The 22,658-nt window shown below is 45.3% G+C and overlaps 1 protein-coding gene across 1 annotated transcript; it reads left to right on the forward strand.

The window, feature by feature from the left end:
• The first annotated feature begins 1,428 nt into the window (after positions 1-1,428).
• On the forward strand, positions 1,429-22,412 carry LOC146632931 (haloacid dehalogenase-like hydrolase domain-containing 5). The gene is made up of 9 exons (XM_085354786.1): positions 1,429-1,483; positions 1,639-1,830; positions 3,059-3,171; positions 4,874-4,967; positions 5,207-5,240; positions 5,317-5,491; positions 5,571-5,747; positions 7,372-7,537; positions 22,224-22,412. Exons 1-9 carry the CDS (start codon positions 1,430-1,432, stop codon positions 22,410-22,412), a joined length of 1,194 nt encoding a protein of 397 aa, XP_085210912.1. The 5' UTR covers position 1,429.
• Positions 22,413-22,658: the final 246 nt, after the last annotated feature.

Here is a 22,658-nt window from a genome sequence, read left to right on the forward strand (position 1 = left end):
CACAAACGTCATGATTTTTAGGAAAAAGTTCATTGTGACAGACTGGCGTGCATCCTCTCACCTGTGACAGCTAAAATAGGCTCCACCCCCCATGACCGTGACGTGGATAAGCAGAAGAAAATGGCTGGAACATGTTTGTGCAGCTAAATTTGTTTTATTCTTTTGTTTTGTTTTGTTTTTACACGTTTTCATTTCCTTTCCAGCTGGATATCACAAAGGTTTTCCATCGCTATGGTAACGATGCTCTGCTTCTTCTTCTGTGTTGGCCCTCATATTCACACTACCTTTAACCTCAGCAGCAGCAGGGGTCAAAGGTTCATCAGCAGTACCTCGCTGTACTGTCAACACTGAGGTTACTGCAGTACTTCAGTCTGTGTCATCATGTGGCTTCAATCTGCCTGTTGATTGGTGGCAGCATTCTGCAGCATGTGGCTGATTAATGACCTGACGCTTCATGTGATGTCATGTGAGGAGGAAACGGCTGTGTGTGTGTGTCTCTCTGTTTGTCTGTCTGTGTGTCTCTCTGTTTGTTTGTGTGTGTGTGTGTGTGTGTGTGTGTGTGTGCATCTGTGTGTGTCTCTCTGTTTGTCTGTGTGTGTGTCTCTCTGTTTGTTTGTGTGTGTGTGTGTGTGTGTGTGTGTGTGCGCATCTGTGTGTGTGTCTCTGTTTGTCTGTCTGTGTGTCTCTCTGTCTCTCTGTGCCTCTGTGTGTATCTCTGTCTGTGTGTGTGTGCATCTGTGTGTGTGTGTGTCTGTGTGTGTGTGCATCTGTGTGTGTGTGTGTCTGTGTGTGTGTGTGTGTCTGTCTGTCTCTCTGTGTCTCTGTGTGTATCTCTGTGTGTGTGTGCGTCTGTGTGTGTGTGTCTGTGTGTGTGTGCATCTGTGTGTCTCTGTGTGTGTGTCTCTGTGTGTGTGTGTGTGTGTGTGTGTGTGTGTGTGTGTGTGTGTGTGTGTGTGTGCGTGCGTGCGCGCGTCTGCTTCAGCGTCCTTATCTCCAGTGAACCAATCGTGACCCTGAACCTCAACTTGAAGCTGAACCTGAGGTGCTGTTGGATCCAGGTGACTCCTCCCACCTGTACAGGTACAGTTTACACTTCATTTATAGATCACATGTCTGAGACTTAAAGCTGAGTGTTTAGCTCAGGTAACAGGATCTATTTTTCAATTCCTGTTATCAGCTTAATATAGGAGCTAATCAACTAATGACCAAACTAACATGACCAGGTTATCTCGAGGCCACGCCTTCTTCTCCTCCACAGGTAACCCATCCCTCATCTCTGTCTGTGTCACAGGAAAATACCGTACCGTCAGCTGAGCAGAAGCTTTTTTTGTGGTGACAACGCAAGTGTGCTGCATCAGGCTCCTCCCACTGGTGACATCGCAGCTGTGTGGATATAAAGAGCGATGAGCGGCAGAGGGACCTGCGCGTCATGTGGTGTCGAGGTTTCCTGCAGCAGACGGTCAGACATGTTTCCAGCAGGCAGGTCAGTGTGTGTGTTATGACATCCTATGAACCCAGACTGATAACTATTGATAATCTATTGATCGTGTCTTACTGTTTGTCGGACAACAGCAGGCTTCTTCACATGATGGAGGAAAAGTGAATAACTTGTCTTTCTCTCTCGTACCTGTCCGTCAGGCGGGCGTCATCTTCGATGTGGATGGCGTCCTGGTGCGTGGGTCCGCCGTGATCCCAGCTGCTCGGCGAGCTTTCAGGAAGCTCCTGGACAGTAACAACAACTTCCTTTTTCCCACTGTCTTCGTCACCAATGCAGGAAGCTGCCAGAGACACCACAAAGCCCAGCAGCTGTCTCACCTGCTGGACGTCCAGGTAGGAGGCTGCAGAACTTCCTGTTTTGATTCCAGCTGTGTAGGCGCCGTTTATCGATCGATTATTTAAGCTTTTTTGGACTCTTACGTATAATTTAACACAGTCAGCCTGTTTCCTCACCTCTCAGTGAGCCTCCTCCCTACCTGTGTGTGTGTCTCAGGTGATTCTGGTAAAGTTAATCTGTGCTCACCGTGTTCTCGCTGTGGAAGCTGTGACACGGCTGCATAAACACACTGAGGGCTTCTCCGTGTTCACGGGACTCTGTTGGGCTTTAATGTCATTAATTTATAACTTTAAGAGGTCCCATGACTCTAAATTCAACTCAGGAGGTGATGAAGAGGAGAGGAGGAAGATAGCCCTAACATCACATGACTGTCACATGGTGCGAGGGGTTGGCTCTGGTTGGTAGAGCTGCTGATACAAGTACCGATACTTTTACTCTTTAAAGGCAGCTGATGCAGGAGAGCAGAATCATCTATCTGCTAATTCTGAACACTTTTTACTGACCATTAAATTACTGTGACTTTGACTTTACACAGTAATGAGTTAACACAATAAAACACACCTTTCAGCTCTTATTTTGAAGAGCTGGATGTAACTGTTCCTGTCTCTGAGCAGCTCAGCTGACCCGTGTCACGACTCATGTGTGTTATTCTTGTTGTGAATGTTATGAATTTAACACCTTTAACCTCCGTTACAAATGAGCCCGTGTGGCTCAACACTGTGTAACATGATGTCAGACAGTGACATTTATTCAAATTAGTTCATTGTTTTGCCATGAACATTTTTAAGGCTGTTAGTGTTCACGTGCTAACATTAATGCGATTAACATTCATGTGGATCGCAGAACGGACAGACTTTGGATAAACTGACAGAGACATTTCAGGGACTTCGAGTCATTCTGCGCTCCAGATGGGTTACTTGTGTTAAAAATTTTAATTGCATTATGTTAACATTGACAGCCCTAAAATGTTTTAATTCATTGTGTTGTTGCTCATATCTGTGCTGTGATTGGACGCCAGGATTCATCCTGAATCCTCCTGACTTGAATGTAGAATCATGGGACCACTTCAAGTCTACAGCGCATCCGAGGGTCCATTTTTAAAGCATGGCTCACACTAAAGAACATCAGCGCGTCACTTTGTCTCGTGGAGGCGCCGTCAGTGGCTGGGTCCATCTTTTATCTACAGCTGTTCTTCGGACCACTCATGTCTCTCTCTGTCTGTAGATCACGCCGGAGCAGGTGGTCCTTTCCCACAGTCCTTTGCAGATGATGAAGAGTTTCCACGATAAATGCGTCCTTGTGTCTGGACAGGGGCCGGTGACACACATCGCCAACACGTATCCTCCTCAAAGTTCATCAGGGTCAGAAAACTGCAGACAGGACCTCATCCTGGTGCTCACAGAAAGATCACGAGGAGTTCCAGGAAGCAGGTTTAGCTGCAGCTCTGATTGCGCTAACCCTGAGATGAAGGAAACTTTTCTGTCCCAGAAATACTGTTAACCTCTACTCTGAGTCAGTTACCATGGTAACAGACTCCAAACTAACCTGCTGGCTGCCATGGTTTCTCTCTGACTCCTCCCCTCTGCTGCACCTGAACCAGCCAACTGACTCATTTCCTCATTCAAGTCAATTCTGTCCAAGCTCAGAGCAAACAATTAATCTGCAGATGTTTTTACAAAAACTATGATAATCAATCACACTGATGGATAAATGGATCTTATTTGAGTGAAGTTCAGGCTGAGATGACTTTAAAACTAAAGCTGAACTAAATGTGTTTAAAGTCACTGCAGACAGTCTGACTGTAATCGTGAAATGTAACCACTGAAAATCACCTGAGTCGGCCTCGGCAGGTCGACCCAGAACCAGATCAGCCAGAACATGGGCTCCGTGACGGATCAGCAAACCGAGTCCACTTGCACAGCAGGACGGATCGAAACAGATTTTTGATCAGGGATTCAGATCGGATTCGTCCCAGATGTTTTTTTTAAACTTTTTTTTAGCTTGAAGCTGATATTAGAGCGACATTATCAGCATTTTTATCCAGTTATGACAGAACTCAGGGAATTCTTTATTTTTACTGGAATTTTTGAAATAATGAAATGGTCGTTAACTGTAGCAAACAGTTTTTAATTAAAAACAGACTCGAGTGCAGATCCCTCTTGGACTTCAGATGAATAATTAGATTTAAAATCAGATCTAAAATTAGGATTCATGAGCACGGTGGCACGGTGGTTAGCACTGTTGCCGCACAGCAAGAAGGTCCTGAGTTCAATTCCACCATCAGCCCGGGGTCTTTCTGTGTGGAGTTTGCATGTTCTCCTCGTGTTTGCGTGGATTCTCCCCGGGTACTCCGGCTTCCTCCCACAGTCCACAGACATGCAGTTAGGTTAATTGATCAATCTCCACTATCTAAATTGCCCATAGGTGTGAATGTGAGTGCGAATGGTTGTCTGTCTCTGTGTGTTAGCCCTGCGACAGACTGGCGACCTGTCCAGGGTGTACCCCACCTCTCGCCCTATGACAACTGGGATTGGCTCCAGCGCCCCCACAACACTGAAAAGGATAAGCGAATGGATGGATTCAAGTTGTGATAGCTGACATTATTAAAAATTACATCATTTCTGTCTGCATTGATGAAATCGGTGGTGCAAAGTGATTAAACTGATAAATGTCTTTGCATTCTTCGGTTCCCTGGATTAAAATCAAAGCGCTTTCTTGGCTTTCTTTCTCTACTTGCGCACATGCTTAACTCAGGCTCAACATGCTCAGAGTTGGCTGAACTAACTCTGATCAGCTGATCACCTCAGAGTTTGTTTTTAAACTCGGAGTTTGATGAACACAGTTCCTGGAATACCCCCCAGGTTAACCTTAATCCTGCTTGTTAATCTGATTTTAACAAATGTTTCCAAATATTTGTCTGGATGATGAGACACTGTGAGGTGTTTTTCACTCAGACAGATTTTTTTGATTGCGGGACTTTAATTGTCGGAACGTCTGAATGAAAAATCTGGGTGTTGCAATCCTGAATGGCTCTTCCAGTTTGGGTTTTCAGAGGGTGATGACCATGGAGCAGCTCTCAGAACACCACCCCCTGCTGGACATGGTGGACCACAGCAGGAATCCCACACTTCCTGTGAGTCCTGCAGACATTAAACTCAGAGCCATTTGTGCAAACAGTTTCTGATTGGTGAGAATGAGACTTCGTTCTACCTGGTAAATAGTGCTGATTTTTTTTTTTTTTTTTTTTTTTTTTTTTAAAAAGCAAAAATGGCAGTAATCAGTAAGTTAAATTGCACTCCACATGCTCATTAGTGTTTCTTCTTCCAGAGTTATGTTTGTTCATTCCATCATCACTTTGTTTGTTTGTTTCAGTCATCTCCACCACAGAGTCTCCCCCAGATACAAGGTAAGACAGCCAACACACAGGAAGTGGAATGGCTTTTCTTCATCAGCTCCTTTTCTGACTTTCGGTGTTTCCATAGCGATCATCCTGTTTGGGGAGCCAGTCAGATGGGAGACCAATTTGCAGCTGCTGATTGACGTGCTTCTGACCAATGGCAGGCCAGAGTGTGGGTATGACACCCAGCTTTCACCACAGCTGCCAGTCTTAGCCTGCAACACGGACTTGCTGTGGATGGCTGAGGCCCCATCACCACGGTAACAACCACAGACTTACCACAGGTGCTAAAGTGGAGGCGTCCTGCTGATGGCTCTGACTGCTGCTGTGTTGCTGTAGGTTTGGCCATGGGATGTTCTTACTGTGTCTGGAGTCAGTCTACAGGAAGCTGACGGGTCGGGAACTGGAGTACAAGGCACTGCTGGGAAAACCCAGTCTGGTAACCTACCAGTATGCTGAGCAGGTGTTGCGACAGCAGAACTGCAACCGCAGGCTGAACACCATCTATGCCGTGGGGTAACCAATATCATCCATATCGAAATCTGTAACAAATAACAACAACACTGTAACCCCATCTGTAACAACATCACCATCTGTAACAACATCACTATCTGTAACAACATCACTATCTGTAACAACATCACCATCTGTAACAACATCACCATCTGTAACAACATCACCATCTGTAACAACATCACCATCTGTAACAACATCACCATCTGTAACAACATCACCATCTGTAACAACATCACCATCTGTAACAACAACTCCATCTGTAACAACAACTCCATCTGTAACAACAACTCCATCTGTAACAACTCCATCTGTAACAACTCCATCTGTAACAACTCCATCTTTAACGACATTGGTAACGACTCCATCTGTAACACCATCTGTAACAACATCTGTAACAACATCACCATCTGTAACAACATCACCATCTGTAACAACATCACCATCTGTAACAACAACTCCATCTGTAACAACTCCATCTGTAACAACTCCATCTTTAACGACATTGGTAACGACTCCATCTGTAACACCATCTGTAACAACATCACCATCTGTAACAACATCACCATCTGTAACAACATCACCATCTGTAACAACATCACCATCTGTAACAACATCTATAATGACATCTGTAACAAAATCACCATCTGTAACAACATCTATATCAACATCACCATCTGTAACAACATCTATATCAACATCACCATCTGTAACAACATCTATATCAACATCACCATCTGTAACAACATCTATATCAACATCACCATCTGTAACAACATCTATATCAACATCACCATCTGTAACAACTCCTATATCAACACCATCTGTAACAACTCCTATATCAACACCATCTGTAACGACATCTATATCAACACCATCTGTAACGACATCTATATCAACACCATCTGTAACAACTCCATCTAGAACAACATCTATATCAACACCATCTGTAACAACATCTGTATCAACACCATCTGTAACACCATCTGTAACAACTCCATCTTTAACGACATTGGTAACGACTCCATCTGTAACACCATCTGCAACAACACCATCTATAACAACACCGTCTCTAGCCACACATCTGTAACTCCATCTATAACAACACCGTCTGTGACATCATCAGTAAAACATCATCTATAACAACATCTGCTGATAGCTCCTCCTCTATTTGATTGTCCTGTTATTGTGGCAGTTTCACTTTTCCAACTGAGAAATAAAGCAGTTCCTAATTGGGAATTGGTCAGATAAATAAAAAATAAAGTATAATTTAATCATGGCTTTGTTTGTAGTTGTGCTGGAAATTTCGTTTGATGTGTCAATCACATATTTTAATCATGTCATATTAGTAATAGTAACATCACTTTCTCACTTTAGTATAGCAAGCTCTTTCCTGACACCAGTTGTATGCATGCATGTAGAATGTTATCACTCACATGGTGGTGCAATTTAATTTAAGATTTTCCACAACAAAGTTTTGAATGCTTTTGAGTTTAATTAATTAATTATAGATTTTACACTGCATCTTGCAGCCCACCAGCAATCACTTGATGGTGTGACCCAGCGTCACACTTTGGGAACCAGTATCTACTTTATTGGCTAATCCAACTGTCTTCTTGTTTCCTAGTGACAACCTAATGACGGACATCTATGGTGCTAACTTGTACAACCGTTACCTGGGTCAGCGGCATGCTGCTGTGACAACCACCACCAGGCTGGTTGCCCGGGGAATGGGAAGTGAGGTGATGGCAGAGGAGGAGCCAATGTCTGCAATTCAGTGCCACTCTATCCTGGTACGTACATCACCTTTGAGGTTTACATCTTTCTTTTTTTGAATGGTGGATGGTCATTAAAAAATGAATTTAAATAATGAGGTTGGAGTGCAAAGGCTGTGATTCTAGCATCTACATGGATGTTAAAAACATCCACAGTAATTATTTTATCTGAGCTGAGCACTAAATCAAATAAAAAGTCTGAGAAATCAGACAGAAACTCTGTGTAAGGTCCAGATGGAGGATAGATGATAATCAATAAGACTGGTTTCTGAGTTTTACAGCTGCGGTGGACAAGGCTAAGCATCAGGCTTTCAAATGAATTAAAAGTCTAAAGTTACACACAGATTCGATATTGATTTTAGGGACCTCAGATTGGCGTAACCGGGTGTCATTACTGCCGACATGAATTACGATTTTACTGAATTTACGTTTACCCTTACCCAGCAGTTTTAAATTTCCTTCAATGTCGCCTGCTCTGGCCCCTGGAAGACAATTGACTATGGTTGCCGGTGTCTCTAGCTTCACATGTCTGAGAACAGAATCACCAATTACCAGAGTTTGACCCCCGGCGGGTGTGTCACCGAGTGGGGAAAAACGGTTAGACACATGAACAGGTTGGTGGTGTACCTGGGGCTTCTGTTTAGGACTATGCTTCCTCCTCACCGTGACCCAGCCGCCCTCTTTCCCCAGCTGCTTGGGGTCTGCCGGGGAACAGCTAGCGGGGCCTACGCTATCTTCGGCTGCACCAGCTACAGGGGCCTGGCTAGCTACGGGTGAATGAAGGGTGCGAAGCCGAGTCTCCAATTTAGCAGAGGTGACAAAAGTACAGACATTCTGCTTCCGGTGGCTCGTAGCACCGCATGGCCGCATAGAGAGTGACCTCCGGCACCAACCGTGTGTTTTCCCCGGACTCGAGAGCTGTATTAGGGCTACATTGCCATTTTTCGACGCAAGAATGAGTGGGGATAAATCTAAAAAGGGAGGATACGGGCTACGAAACATTCTTGACTGTGAAATGGAGAAGGACGCCGCGGCTAGTGAGGCAAGCCTCTCATCGGGACAAGATGGCGACCGAGGTGAAGGTCTGGTTTGGCTTCGGGATGCTGTGAGTAGCGTACTGGTGGCTGAAATGGCTACATTGCGAACCAAATTGAAAAGTGACTTCAAAGCATTCGGTACGGAATTTCGGGAGGATATAAAGAAGCAAATGGCTGAACTCTCTAAGGAATTGAATCAAAGACTACACGAGATGGCGGATCAGGTGGAGGAGATGACTGGTCGGCTAAAGCACGTCGAGGACAACATGGCTGACTCGGAACGCTGGGACACTGTCAAAGGAGCTTGCAAAGAAAAGCGTCTGGACTTCTTTAAGTTGCTTGAAGACGTTTCACCTCTCATCCGAGAAGCTTCTTCAGTTCTAAGGTCAAATGGTGGAGAGTCCCAGATATAAACCTAGTGGGAGTTTCCCCCCCACAGAGGGACAAAAGGACCCCCTGATGATCCTCTAATCGCCTGAGCCAAGGTGTGAAACTGGGCGTGGGTCCCAATCAGCCAGAGTTTCGGGTGAGTTCATTGTGAAACCTGGCCCCACCTTATCATGTGATTTCCTGAGGTCAGATGGCCCAGGATGTGAGTGGGCGTTAAGGCGTCTGGGAAGGATCTCAAAACTGGATTATAGATGGCAGAGAGTTGGTGTCGTAAACCCCCGCCTCTGTTCAAAGATGGTCGCTCACAGTGGACATAGATGCTTCTTTCACTCCTCTTTCAAACCATCTGTCCTCTCTGTCCAAAATGTGAACATTGGCATCCTCGAAAGAGTGACCTTTATCCTTAAGATGCAGATGGACTGCTGAGTCTTGTCCTGTGGAGGTGGCTCTTCTGTGTTGTGCCATGCGCTTGTGAAGTGGCTGTTTGGTCTCTCCAATGTAGAGGTCTGGGCATTCCTCGCTGCACTGTACAGCATACACCACATTGTTAAGTCTGTGTTTTGGCGTTTTGTCTTTCGGGTGAACCAGTTTCTGTCTGAAATACACCGGGATGTCGTGCTTGGAGAAAACTCTCCTGAGTTTCTCTGATACACCGGCTACATAGGGGATGACAATGTTGTTGCGTCTGTCCTTCTTATCCTCCCTCGCTGGTGTCTGGTCTTCTTTTCTGTGCCTCTTTGCTGACTTTAAGAACGCCCATTTAGGATAGCCGCACGTTTTGAGTGCTTCCTTTACATGTGTGTGTTCCTTCTTTTTCCCTTCAGGCTTAGAGGGAACATGTTCTGCCCGGTGGTGTAGAGTCCTGATTACTCCAAGTTTGTGTTCCAGAGGGTGATGGGAGTCAAAGAGGAGGTACTGGTCCGTGTGTGTGGGCTTCCCGTAAACTTCGATGTTGAGGTTGCCGTTCTCTTCAATGTGCACGGCGCAGTCCAGGAAAGGCAAACAGTTGTCCTTTGTGTCTTCCCTGGTGAACTTGATGTTTTTATCCACAGCGTTGATGTGCGCAGTGAAGGATTCCACTTCTTGTGTCTTGATTTTGACCCAGGTGTCGTCCACATATCTGTACCAGTGGCTGGGTACTCTTCCTTTGAAAGAGCCAAGAGCCTTCCTTTCCACTTCCTCCATGTAAAGGTTGGCTACAATAGGTGACACGGGGGAGCCCATGGCACAGCCATGTTTTTGTCTGTAAAAGCCTTCGTTATATTTGAAGTATGTTGTGGTGAGGCAGAGGTCTAACAGTGTGCAGGTCTGATCGGGTGTGAAGTTGGTCCTGTCCTCCAAGGAGCTGTCTTCTTGTAGTCGTTTTCTGATAGTCTCCACGGCCTCCTTGGTGGGTATGCAAGTGAAGAGAGAGACTACATCAAAGGACACCATCGTTTCATCTGGATCCAGGGTAAGTTTCTGGACCTTGTCGGTGAAGTCGGTGGAGTTCTTGATGTGGTGTGGGGTGTTCCCCACGAGAGGAGCAAGGATGGTAGCAAGGTGTTTAGCAATGTTGTAAGTGGCTGAGTTTATGCTACTGACTATGGGTCTGAGTGGGACAGCTTCCTTGTGGATTTTAGGAAGTCCGTAAATGCAGGGTATGGCATCCCCTGGGTAAAGGCGGTGATATGCAAGGCGGTCAGTGATTTTGTCCTTTTCAAGGTCCTGAATGCAAGCTATAACTTTCTTTTTGTAGCTGCTCTGTGGGGGGAAACTCCCACTAGGTTTATATCTGGGACTCTCCACCATTTGACATTAGAACTGAAGAAGCTTCTCGGATGAGAGGTGAAACGTCTTCAAGCAACTTAAAGAAGTCCAGATGCTTTTCTTTGCAAGCTCCTTTGACTACGATGACCTGGATGACTGAGAACCTTCACAGACAACGCTGGGACATTGGTGTTAGGGATACACTTGTGCAGCTGTTGGAAAATCAACAGGCGCTTCAGGAAAAGGTGTCCGATATGGAGGGCCGCGCTAGGCGCAAAAACATCCGGATCTACGGTGTACCGGAAAACTCGGAGGGCTCGTCGGTGACTACCTTTGTTGAAAATCTGATCAAAGAACACCTAGGCGAAGATTTCGGCCTGGACCGTGCTCTCGGCATTGAGCGCGCACACCGCGCGTTGGGACCAAAACCACCCCCGAACGCCCCACCACACTCAATAATAGTGCGCTTCCTCCGGTTCTCCGTTAAAGAAGAGATTCTCCGCACGGCATGGAACAAAGGGGTACATATCCAAAACAAACGGGTGTATTTCGATCATGACTACTCCCTGGAAGTGCAGAAAAGGAGACGGGAATATATCCCAGTTAAGAAGGCTTTGAAGGACAACGGGATCCGTTTCCAGACACCACTAAGTAAGATGCGAGTGTTTTATGCGTCAGGCAATGTCCTATATAATACCGCGACCCAAGCTGCCGAGGATTTAAGAAAGCGGGGAATAGCCGTGGGTAAGATCACTTTGGGGAACCAAACCAACAGGATGACAGAGGACACGATAAAGCAGCTACTTCCTTGGGAAACGCAGACAGCACACTGCGGGGGCGGCTTCCAGCAGCACGTGTGGGAAAAACTCCAAGCATTCCGGAGGGAGCAAGAAAAAGTGCCAGCAGACGAGTGAACAGCTGATGGCGGGACAACGGTGAGATAGCTGGCGGTAGAGTTTTGATAATCTAACCGCAGGAACACTGACTTTCGTATCCTTCAGAATTCATATTTCTTTAGGTTGGTGCCTACGGACATGGTTAGAGAACCACCACGTTATGTCTAGTAGCGATAAGAGACTGTTTCGTTTATTTTTTGCCCTTTTTTGGCTTTTTTGTCGGTCACTCCCCTCTTGTCGGATGAGGGGCCCCACCCTGTGGCCAGTCCCCTCAATGTCAAAGGACACTCTTATATCCTTTGTATTGGAAGCTCTTGTTAATGTTTGGTGTGTTTGCTGTTCAGTGAGTTCTGGTTGTGATGTTCTGAGGTCTGGGTTGATTATGTTGTATTCCACATATCCACTTGATGGCTTATAATTTCTATAAAATGCTGTCACTAAATGTAAATGGCCTGAATAGCCCTGTTAAAAGAAGCAAATTAATTGCCAAATTGAAAAAGGAGACAGTAGACTTGGCATATTGGCAAGAAACTCATCTAGATAATGCAGAACATGAGAAATTAAAAAAGATGGGTTTCAGACATACATTCTATTCATCGTATAGGGCCGGGAAAAAACGAGGAGTAGCTATCCTTATCTCAAATAAAATAAAATTTGAACATATATCTACTATAAGTGATAAGGAAGGTCGGTTTGTTTTAGTAAAAGGTAGAATAGAGAATAAGACGGTCACACTATTAAATGTCTATGCAACCCCCGGGAAGCAACGCAAGCTTCTTTAAGAAGATATTTGATTTGATCTCTAAGGAAACGGTGGGAACTCTTATTTGTGCAGGAGATTTTAATTTACTGTTAAATCCCAGATTAGACTCAAATAATAGGGACAGGAAAAGCACGTCTGGAGGGAAACGGGTTAAAGGAATGTTAACGGAATTAGGGCTTATTGATGTGTGGCGATCTATCCATGGGTCAGCGTCAGGATTCACTTTTTACTCTGCTCGACACTCAGTGTATTCGAGGATAGATTACTGTTTTATGTTTAATAGGGATTTAGACAGGATAAAAGATTGCAGAATAGGTCCAAGAGATGTCTCTGACCACAGTGGACTTTATATAACGTTACATTTGGACGGGACACGGAAGACAACTTTGTGGAGACTAAATACCGGTATGTTAAATGACCCCGCTTTTGTGAAACAAATGACAGCCGATCTTAACTTGTACCTGCAGGACAATAATGGAGAGACAAATCACAGTATTGTATGGGATCCAGCCAAAGCTGTCCTCAGAGGAAAAATAATTGCGTGGTCGACCATGATTAAAAAGAAAAAGTCACAAGAATTGTTACAACTGCAGAATAGATTAATGGCCTTGGAACAGTCAGGTCTAAAGGATAAAAATACTACAGTAACCCACCAGATCAGACCGATTAAGCAGGAGATAGATAAGATATTGAGCGAAGAAGTAGAGAAAAACATAAGATTTATGAAACAGAGGTATTATGAGGCGGGGCCTAAGGCGGCGAAGCAGTTGGCGTGGCGGATTGGAAAACAGCAAGCTGAAAATAATATTTATAAGAGTAGAGACCCGGTTGGTAACAATGTTGTAACTGACCTGGATAAAATTCAAAAAGCGTTTGAAATGTATTACAAATCCTTATATAGTCAATCTACTCAGGGTGATGTAAATAAGATGACTGACTTTTTGAATTCCTTAGACCTGCCTACGATTGGTCGAGAGGCAAATAGTAAGTTAACGTCCTTAATATCTCGGGAAGAAATAATTAAAGCTATTTCTTTTAAAGCCTTAAATCCAATAAATCACCAGGTACCGATGGGCTCCCTGACGAATGGTACAAAACCATGAGGGAAAGCCTTCTTCCCCTGTTGGAAACTAGTTTTAATTATATTTTGAAAGGAGGTCTGGTACCTCCTTCTTGGAAGGAGGCCTTCATATCTGTTTTGCCAAAGGGGGGGACAGGATAGACTAAACTGCAAATCTTATAGGCCGATAAGTGTCCTGAACTCAGATTATAAACTATACACAACTATTTTGGTGCAAAGAATGGATGCTGTAATGCCTTCTTTGATTGATGAAGACCAAACGGGTTTCTTGAAAAATAGACAAATAGACAAACCCACGATAATATTAGCCGAGCTTTACACATCATCGAACACATTAATAATAAGAAAACAAGCTCAGTTATTCTTAGCTTAGATGCTGAAAAAGCATATGATTCAGTGAATTGGGACTTCCTCTTCCTAGTGATGAAAAGATTTGGTTTCTGTAGCGAGTTTATAAGATGTTTCCAAGCTCTTTATTCTCTCCCTACTGCCAGAATAAAAATTAACGGTAGCCTCTCCGATACTATTTTTCTAGAACGAGGATGTAGACAGGGGTGTCCAGCAAGCCCCTACCTCTTCAACTTGTTTATCGAACCTCTAGCCCAGGCTATACGTCAGGAAGCATCGTTGAAAGGGATTGTAATAGGAGGGGACGAGTACAAGGTGTGTTTATACGCAGACGATGTCTTGGTGACAATCACGGATCCCAGCTCAGGTATACCAGTGTTAATGGGGATGTTGGAAACATATGGCCTGTATTCAGGGTATGTTCTTAATGTCAAAAAAACTCAAGTTCTGACATTTAATTTTTCTCCGGACCAGACACTATTGTCAAAATTCAAGTTTAATTGGGAGGCAACTGCTATCAAATATTTGGGAGTGTTTCTGCCTAGAGATCTGACACAACTGTATGATATTAATTACAGTCATATTAATAGAGAAATATATAGCGATCTCAACATTTGGGCCTTGCTCCCTCTCGACCTTGGCAACAGGATACAGATAATTAAAATGAATATTCTTCCCAAACTACTCTATCTTTTTCTTGCTTTACCTATTCAAATTCCAGAGAAGCAATTCAGAGAATGGAATAAACAGATTTCGAGATTCATTTGGCTTAACAAAAGACCAAGGGTGAAGTTCTCTACTTTTCAGTTGCCGAAAGAAAAAGGGGGCTTGGCTCTACCTTCATTAAGGAATTACTACTTATCTGCTCAGCTGAGGTCCTTGGTGTGTTGGTGTAATCCATCTTTTTGTGCGAGGTGGAAGACGATTGAGATGTCTCTCTCAGACACGCCAATCCAGTCTAGACTTGGTCACGCAGCTTCTGATTTGGACGATACCTTGACGCCCAGCCACTGGGTCACTTTTACATTAAAAATATGGAGGGGAGTGGTCAAGCAGGCGCAACTCCAGGAAGAGATAAAACTTCTGAGGTGGCCAGCGTATGACCCTGATTTTTTTACCTGCTTCCCACGATAGTAGATTTAAACAATGGGTGTTGCATGGAATCACTGCTGGGTGTTTGGTTATTGTAAAATCTAAAATTATGGCTTTTGATACCCTATGCAAGACTTACGATCTCGGGAAACAAGACTTTTTTCGATACTTGCAACTCCGTGACTATATTGGCAAAAGACTGAAGAGCTGTGTCCGTGGAGACTTCTCGATTGTTAATATTTTCACTCCAACATGTGGCGGGACTTCTGCTGGAAGAACATTATACGCTATTTCATAACGCCTAAACAGAAGTCTAAATTCAGTGCTACACCTGCGTTTTGCTGGAGGAATTGTGGGGAAGACATGGCTGATTACGGTCATGTATTCTGGTCCTGCCCACTCATACGACCCTTCTGGACGGAAGTTATAAAGATAATTACAGAGGTGTTGGGATTCCACGTGTCTTGTACATTTACCTCATTGTATCTGGGATATTTTACAGACGATTTAGCTGCAGATGATGTTTATCTTCTGAAAGTTCTCTTGGCTTCTGCGAGGAAGGCCATAACAAAACGCTGGCTCTGTAGAGACCCTCCCACTGTAACACTTTTTACCTCTATAGTGGAAGACGTCAAATTGATGGACTGTATGACTTTCACTCTGCGACTGCAGGGAGATTTGGGAAGGAGACGATGGAGAAAATGGCTGGACTTTACAGCTTGTGGCAGCGCCCTTTAATGCATAGAATTAGTAATGCAGACTTGCTGACATATGTATGTGTGGATGTGCAGATGTATGTACGGACGTATGTTATCTTCCCATGACCTCATACTGTTTCTGTTTTTTCTTTTTCTTTTTTCTTTTATCTTGTTGCATAAAAATGTTCCTAAACAAATAAAAATTGTCAAAAAAAAAGTACCGACATTCTTTATTTAACTAGAAGTACAGGCACTTTTGTTTAAAAAACAAAAAAAAAGTATTGAATCAACTTCTTTACTTAAGTAAAACTGAAAAGTACGGGCTCTGAAATGTACTCAAAGTAAGAAAATAAAAAGCGGTTCCTTGAACAACAATTCTACCACCTATTTGTATATAAACAGAGCTTTGTGCATTATCAATATGATTATTATTATTATTATTATAAAATAATAATTTTTTTTCCCCCGACGGAACAGTTTACCCTGCCTGGGATAGGGTTACCGGGGCCCCGCCCTGGAGCCAGGCCCGGGGAGGGTGCCCGAGGGCGAGCGTCTGGTGGCCAGGCCTTAGTCCATGGGGCCCGGCCGGGCACAGCCCGAAGAGGAGACATGGGCCCATCCTCCCCCAGGCCCACCACCCGCAGGAGGTGCCATAGGGGTCGGGTGCATTGTGTGCCGGGTGGCGGCCAGGAGCGGAGGCCCTGGCGCACTGACCCCCGGCTGCCAAGACTGGCAATAGGGACATGGAATGTCACCTCTCTGGTGGGGAAGGAGCCTGAGTTAGTGCGTGAGGTTGAGAGGTACCGGCTAGATATAGTCGGGCTCACCTCTACACATGGCTTAGGCTCTGGAACCAGTCTCCTGGAGAGGGGCTGGACTCTGTCTCAGTCTGGAGTTGCCCCTGGTGAGAGGCGGCGGGCTGGGGTGGGTATTCTAATATGTCCTCGGCTTGCTGCCGGTACGTTGGGGTTTTTCCCGGTGGATGAGAGGGTTTGTTCCCTGCGCCTTAGGGTCGGGGAACGGGTCCTGACTGTCATCTGCGCTTATGCGCCGAGTGGCAGTTCAGAGTACCCAGCCTTCTTAGAGTCCTAGGGGGTGGGGGTGCTGGAAGGTGCTCCACCTGGAGACTCTGTTGTCCTGCTGGGAGACTTCAATGCTCACGTGGGTAACGACAGCGAGACCTGGAGGGGCGTGATTGGGAGGAACGGCCTCCCTGATCTGAACCCAAGCGGTGCTTTGTTATTGGACTTCTGTGCTAATCACAGTTTGGCCATAACGAACACCCTGTTCTAACATAAGAGTGTCCATAAGTGCACGTGGCACCAGGACGCTCTAGGCCGTAGGTCGATGATCGATTTTGTAATCGTATCACCAGACCTGCGACCATATGTTCTGGACACTCTGGTAAAGAGAGGGGCTGAGCTGTCAACTGATCACCACCTGGTGGTGAGTTGGATCAGGTGGCGGGGGAGGACGCTGGACAGACCTGGTGCACCTAAACGCGTAGTGAGGGTGTGCTGGGAACGTCTAGCAGAGGCCCCAGTCCGCGCGATCTTCAACGCACACCTCCGGCAGAGCTTCAACAGCATTCCGAGGGAGACTGGGGACATTGAGTCCGAATGGACCATGTTCAGCGTCTCCATTGCCGAAGCTGCTGCATTGGGCTGTGGCCGCAAGGTGGTTGGTGCCTGCCGTGGTGGTAATCCCCGAACCAAATGGTAGACACCAGAGGTGAAGGGAGCCACCAGGCTGAAGAAGGAGTCCTATCGGGCTTGGTTAGCCTGTGGGACTCTGGAGGCAGCCGACAGATATCGACAGGCCAAGCGGAATGCGGCTCGGGCAGTGGCTGAAGCAAAAACTCGGGTGTGGGAGGAGTTCGGAGAGGCCATGGAAAAAGACTTTCGGAAGAGATTCTGGCAAACCGTCAGGCGTCTCAGGAGGCTCCGCCAGGGCTGCCCTTTGTCTCCGGTTCTGTTCATAATTTTTATGGACAGGATTTCTAGGCGCAGCCAAGTGGCGGAGGGCTTTCGCTTTGGTGGCCTCAGAATCTCATATCTGATTTTTGCGGATGATGTGGTTCTGTTGGCTTCATCGGGTGAGGGCCTCCAGCTCGCACTGGAACGGTTCGCAGCCGAGTGTGAAGCAGCAGGAATGAGGATCAGCACCTCCAAATCTGAGGCCATGGTTCTCAGCCGGAAAAGGGTGGAGTGCCCACTCCGGGTCGGGGATGAGTTCCTGCCCCAAGTGGAGGAGTTCAAGTATCTCGGGGTCTTGTTCGTGAGTGATGGGAGAAGGGAGCCGGAGATCGACAGACGGATTGGGGCTGCAGCTGCAGTAATGCGGATGCTGCACCGGTCCGTCATGGTGAAGAGGGAGCTGAGTGTAAAAGCGAAGCTCTCAATTTACCGGTCGATCTACGTCCCTACCCTCACCTATGGCCATGAGCTGTGGGTAGTGACCAAAAGAACGAGATCGCGGATACAAGCGGCAGAAATGAGCTTCCTCCGAAGGGTGGCTGGCCTCTCCCTTAGAGATAGGGTGAGAAGTTTGGCCATCCGGGAGGGGCTCAGAGTAGAGCCGCTGCTGCTCCACATCGAAAGGAGCCAGCTGAGGTGGTTCGGGCATCTGACAAGGATGCCCCCTGGGCGCCTCCTGGGTGAGGTGTTCCAGGCATGTCCCACCGGGAGGAGGCCCCGGGGCAGACCCAGGACACGCTGGAGAGATTATATCTCTCGGCTGGCCTGGGAACGCCTTGGTATTCCCCCGGATAAGATGGAGGAGGTGGCTGGGGAGAGGGAGGTCTGGGCCTCTTTGCTTAGGCTGCTGCTCCCGCGACCCGGCCTCGGATAAAGCGGATGAAGATGGATAATTATTTTTTTGGTTGCCTACATTGTAGAGGGTGACTTTACCTCCACATCAAAAGAATTCTTAAACATTCTTCACTGTTTGGATTTTACCCAGCACGTCACGCAGCCGACTCACAACAGAGGACACACTCTGGACCTGGTCATCACCCATGGGCTGTCCACCAGCGTGTCCTCTGTTGTTGACTTGGCTGTCTCTGACCACTACTGTGTGTTTTTTAACATCACCGGTTTTATTCAGCGGGAGACCTCGGTGCGAACTGTGAGGAGGCGCTATCTAACCTCTGAAGTGGCTGCAAATTTTACCAGGGTTTTAGACGAATGCCCCCCTGTGATTTTACCTGCATCCTGCGATTTGATTTTTAGTTATTTCAACAGCAAACTGAAGAAAAGCCTTGACTCCGTTGCTCCACTCACCACCAAAAAGATTAACGTAAAACATGCATCACCTTGGAGAAACGAAGAAGTCAAAAAACTCAAAAGAAATTGCAGGGCAGCAGAAAGGAGATGGAGGAAAACTAAAAATAATATCGACCATCAAATATTTTGCGAGCAACTTAAAGTGTACAATAATACATTAAGGAAGTCAAGAAATTCATACTTCGCCAAAATAATCAGTATTAACAAAAATAATCCCAAGGTCCTCTTTTCCACCATAGATCACTTATTTAACCCTGATTTTAACAGCTCCCAAAGAAACCCCACAGACTCGCTCTGTGAGCAGTTTGCAGACCACTTCAGGGGAAAGATCAGCGCCATCAGATCTGATATTTTATCTAATCGTGATATGATTTTAAATACATCTGAGGGCTCGATTGTACCTGAGGAGACACTGGACAGCTTTGTCCTGGTTAATGCTGAGAACTTTCAGAAGGTTTTCTCCACAGTGAGACCCACCACATGTCTTTTAGATCCAATCCCTTCTTCACTCTTTAAAACACTTTATGGATTTTTTGAGGCTGAGCTTTTATGCATGATGAATTGCTCTCTTCAGTTGGGTGTCTTCCCTGCTTCCTTTAAAACGGCGGTGGTGAGGCCCCTTCTGAAGAAGAGCAATTTGGATTGTAATGATTTTAATAACTACAGACCTGTATCCAACTTACCATTTTTAAGTAAAATCTTAGAAAAACTTGTTTTTACTCAGATTACTGATTTTCTCAATGATAGACAGATCCTGGAGATATTCCAGTCTGGATTTAGGGTGAACCACAGCACAGAGACGGCTCTCCTAAAGGTTTTAAATGATCTTAGATGTAACTGGGACTCCCAAAAGCTCTCAGTCCTGGTGCTACTGGATCTAAGCGCAGCCTTTGATACAGTAGACCACGCTATTCTTTTAAACAGACTGAAACACATGGTGGGCCTCTCTGGTGCTGTACACAACTGGTTCACTTCCTATCTCTCTGACAGATCTTTTATGGTGAGTATGGATACATGCTCCTCTAAGATCCATAAAATGACATGTGGTGTGCCTCAAGGGTCGGTTCTAGGCCCTGTACTTTTTAATTTGTATATGCTCCCTCTCGGCGGTGTCATCAGGAGGCATGGAGTGAACTTCCACAGTTACGCTGATGACACGCAGCTGTACATCTCCGTGTCTCCTGATGACACCAGACAAATGGATGCCCTCTTTAACTGTATCTTGGATATAAGATCTTGGATGGCAGAAAACTTTTTACAACTTAACCAGGACAAAACTGAAGTTTTAATCATCGGTCCTGAGGCTCAGAGAGAGAAACTCTTGTCTAAATTAGAGGCATTTTCACTATGTCCTTCGCTACAAGTGAAAAACCTGGGTGTTATTTTTGACTCTGAGCTTGGTTTTATCCCACATATTAAACATGTAACTAAAATTGGATTTTATCATCTAAAAAATATAGCCAGAGTCCGCCCTATTCTCTCTCGGGCCAACACGGAGATGCTGATGCATGCTTTTATTACCAGTCGCATTGATTACTGTAATGCCCTGCTCTCTGGTCTTCCTAAGAAGAATATTTCAACTTTACAACTCTTGCAAAACTCGGCAGCTCGTGTGCTGACGAAGACCAGAGGGCGGGCCCACATTACACCGGTTTTAGAATCGCTGCACTGGCTCCCCGTGTGTTTCAGGATCGATTTTAAAGTTCTTTTATTGGTTTTTAAATGTCTTAATGGTCTTGGGCCTTCCTATCTCTCAGATCTGCTTTTACCATACGAACCCTCGCGGACCCTGAGGTCCTCTGGTGCTGGCCTTTTGATTGTCCCTAAAGTCAGGACACATACTCACGGAGAGGCAGCTTTTCAGTGGTATGGTCCTCGTCTGTGGAACAGCCTGCCGGAGGAGCTCAGGGCCGCAGAGAACGTACATGTTTTTAAGAACAGGCTCAAGACCCACCTTTTTAATTTAGCTTTTACTTAACGTTTATTTATTTTATGCTTATTTATTCTATCCTGTTATTCTATTATTAATTTAGGATTTACCTAATATTTGTTTGATTTTATTCTTATTCATTTTTTAATCTTCTTATTCTATTTATATTTATATTTATATTTATATTTATATTGTATCTTGTTCTTATTTATTTTATCATTTTACCCTATATATATTGTATTGCGTCATATCTCCAGTGTTTCCTCGGAGGGCGCTCTCTGCACCGGGGCTGTTATTGACCGTGGCTGCTGGGTCTCTGGGGTCCTCTCAGCCTGGCTGGGGGGCTCCTTTGCCTCCCTCCTGCTGTGTGCCCAGCCTGGAGGCTGCGGTCTGTGACCGGCTCCCGGTGCAGACGGCTCCCTGTTATAGTGTTTCCTCACTTGGCTCATGCGAACCCAGCCCAATTTTTACTCTTTAAGTGTGCGCGTGTGTGTATGTGTGTGTGGGTGGGGGGATATATGTGTATTGAGAGTGTGGGGAGTGAGTTGGAGGGTGGGGTGGGCTGCTTTTAACTATGTAAAGCACTTTGTGCTACATTTTCTCTGTATGAAAAGTGCTTTATAAATAAAGATTGATTGATTGATTGATCTGGACAAAAAAAATGAGTACAGTCATAGGTTAAAGTGGGAAGGATTACTATGAGCACATCTGCACTCACTCCAGCCTGCTTTAACTTCCAAGTATAAACACTATAAATTATATCATTGAACCTAAAGTAATGAAAACATGAGGTGCAAAATGTAGGAAATTGTCAAAAATTAAATACTCAGATACATACACTTGAAATTTCTACTTCAGCACAGTAACGATGTATAATTACCTGGTTACTTCCCACCTCCCCAATTCAGTAATCCTGGCCTCCAGAGCTTTAAACAGGCTACATTTATGACATGTATTGTTATTAGTAAAGGAGGCCAAGGAGTGATTAAATGTCTGACACAAGGAGCAGGAAAGTGCAGGATGAACAGGTGAAGAGGCCCTGCTGCTAGCGACTCGGCTGCAAGCTAAGCGTAGCTAAGCTAAGCTAAGTTAGTGAATCCCTAAAGACAGTGAGTGAATACTGTGACTGTAATTAGTGGGTGAATCAACACAGAGTGCTCTTTGGATAAAGCATGTGACGATCACACCATAAGATAAGTCATTATCTAAAACTAAACAGGCTTAACAAAAACATCTGTGAACTGTAACAGGAACAGGAAGTGATACTGTATTGCAGAGAGAGCCAACACCAAGTCAGTAAATCAGGGCTATTAAGCCTAATTTTGATTTTGAGCATCAGCGATTTAGTCCTTCAAAATAAAAGCACATCTGAGGACATCTGAGTTCAAAATAATAAGAGTGCAAAAATGCTTATCTTCCCATGTACCTGTCCTCAGGTGTGCACAGGTGTCTACAATCCCCGTTTCCCACTGCCTAGTGACCAGAATAGCAGCATCATGGAGACGGTGTTTCACGGTCACAGAGACCTGGTACCGGAGCCTGACCTGATGGAGCCGAGTTACATGGTGGAGGACGTGGAGGCTGCTGTGGACCTGCTGCTGCAGCAGGAGGGCTCTGACCTCTGACCTTCACAACGGGAAACCTGCACCTGGTTCTCATCAACATACTCCTCTGCCTTTAATCAGAGCTGGTGCTAAATTAGATTGCCTGGAGGGACACACTCTCTCCTACTCTGATTGGTTGTTTCGTTGGAAAAAGTCCTGATCATCAGTGTGTTGAATAAAGTTTAGAAATCTCTGAATTGTGTTTTTATTTGGATATTTTTTGGCAGATATCATCACGTATCCTGAGGGGAGAATGACAGAAAGAGA

This window comes from Diplotaxodon limnothrissa, linkage group LG5 (genome assembly GCF_057381915.1).
Source record: "Diplotaxodon limnothrissa isolate DT_005_m linkage group LG5, D_limnothrissa_male_GT1.1, whole genome shotgun sequence".
Lineage (NCBI taxonomy): Eukaryota > Metazoa > Chordata > Actinopteri > Cichliformes > Cichlidae > Diplotaxodon > Diplotaxodon limnothrissa.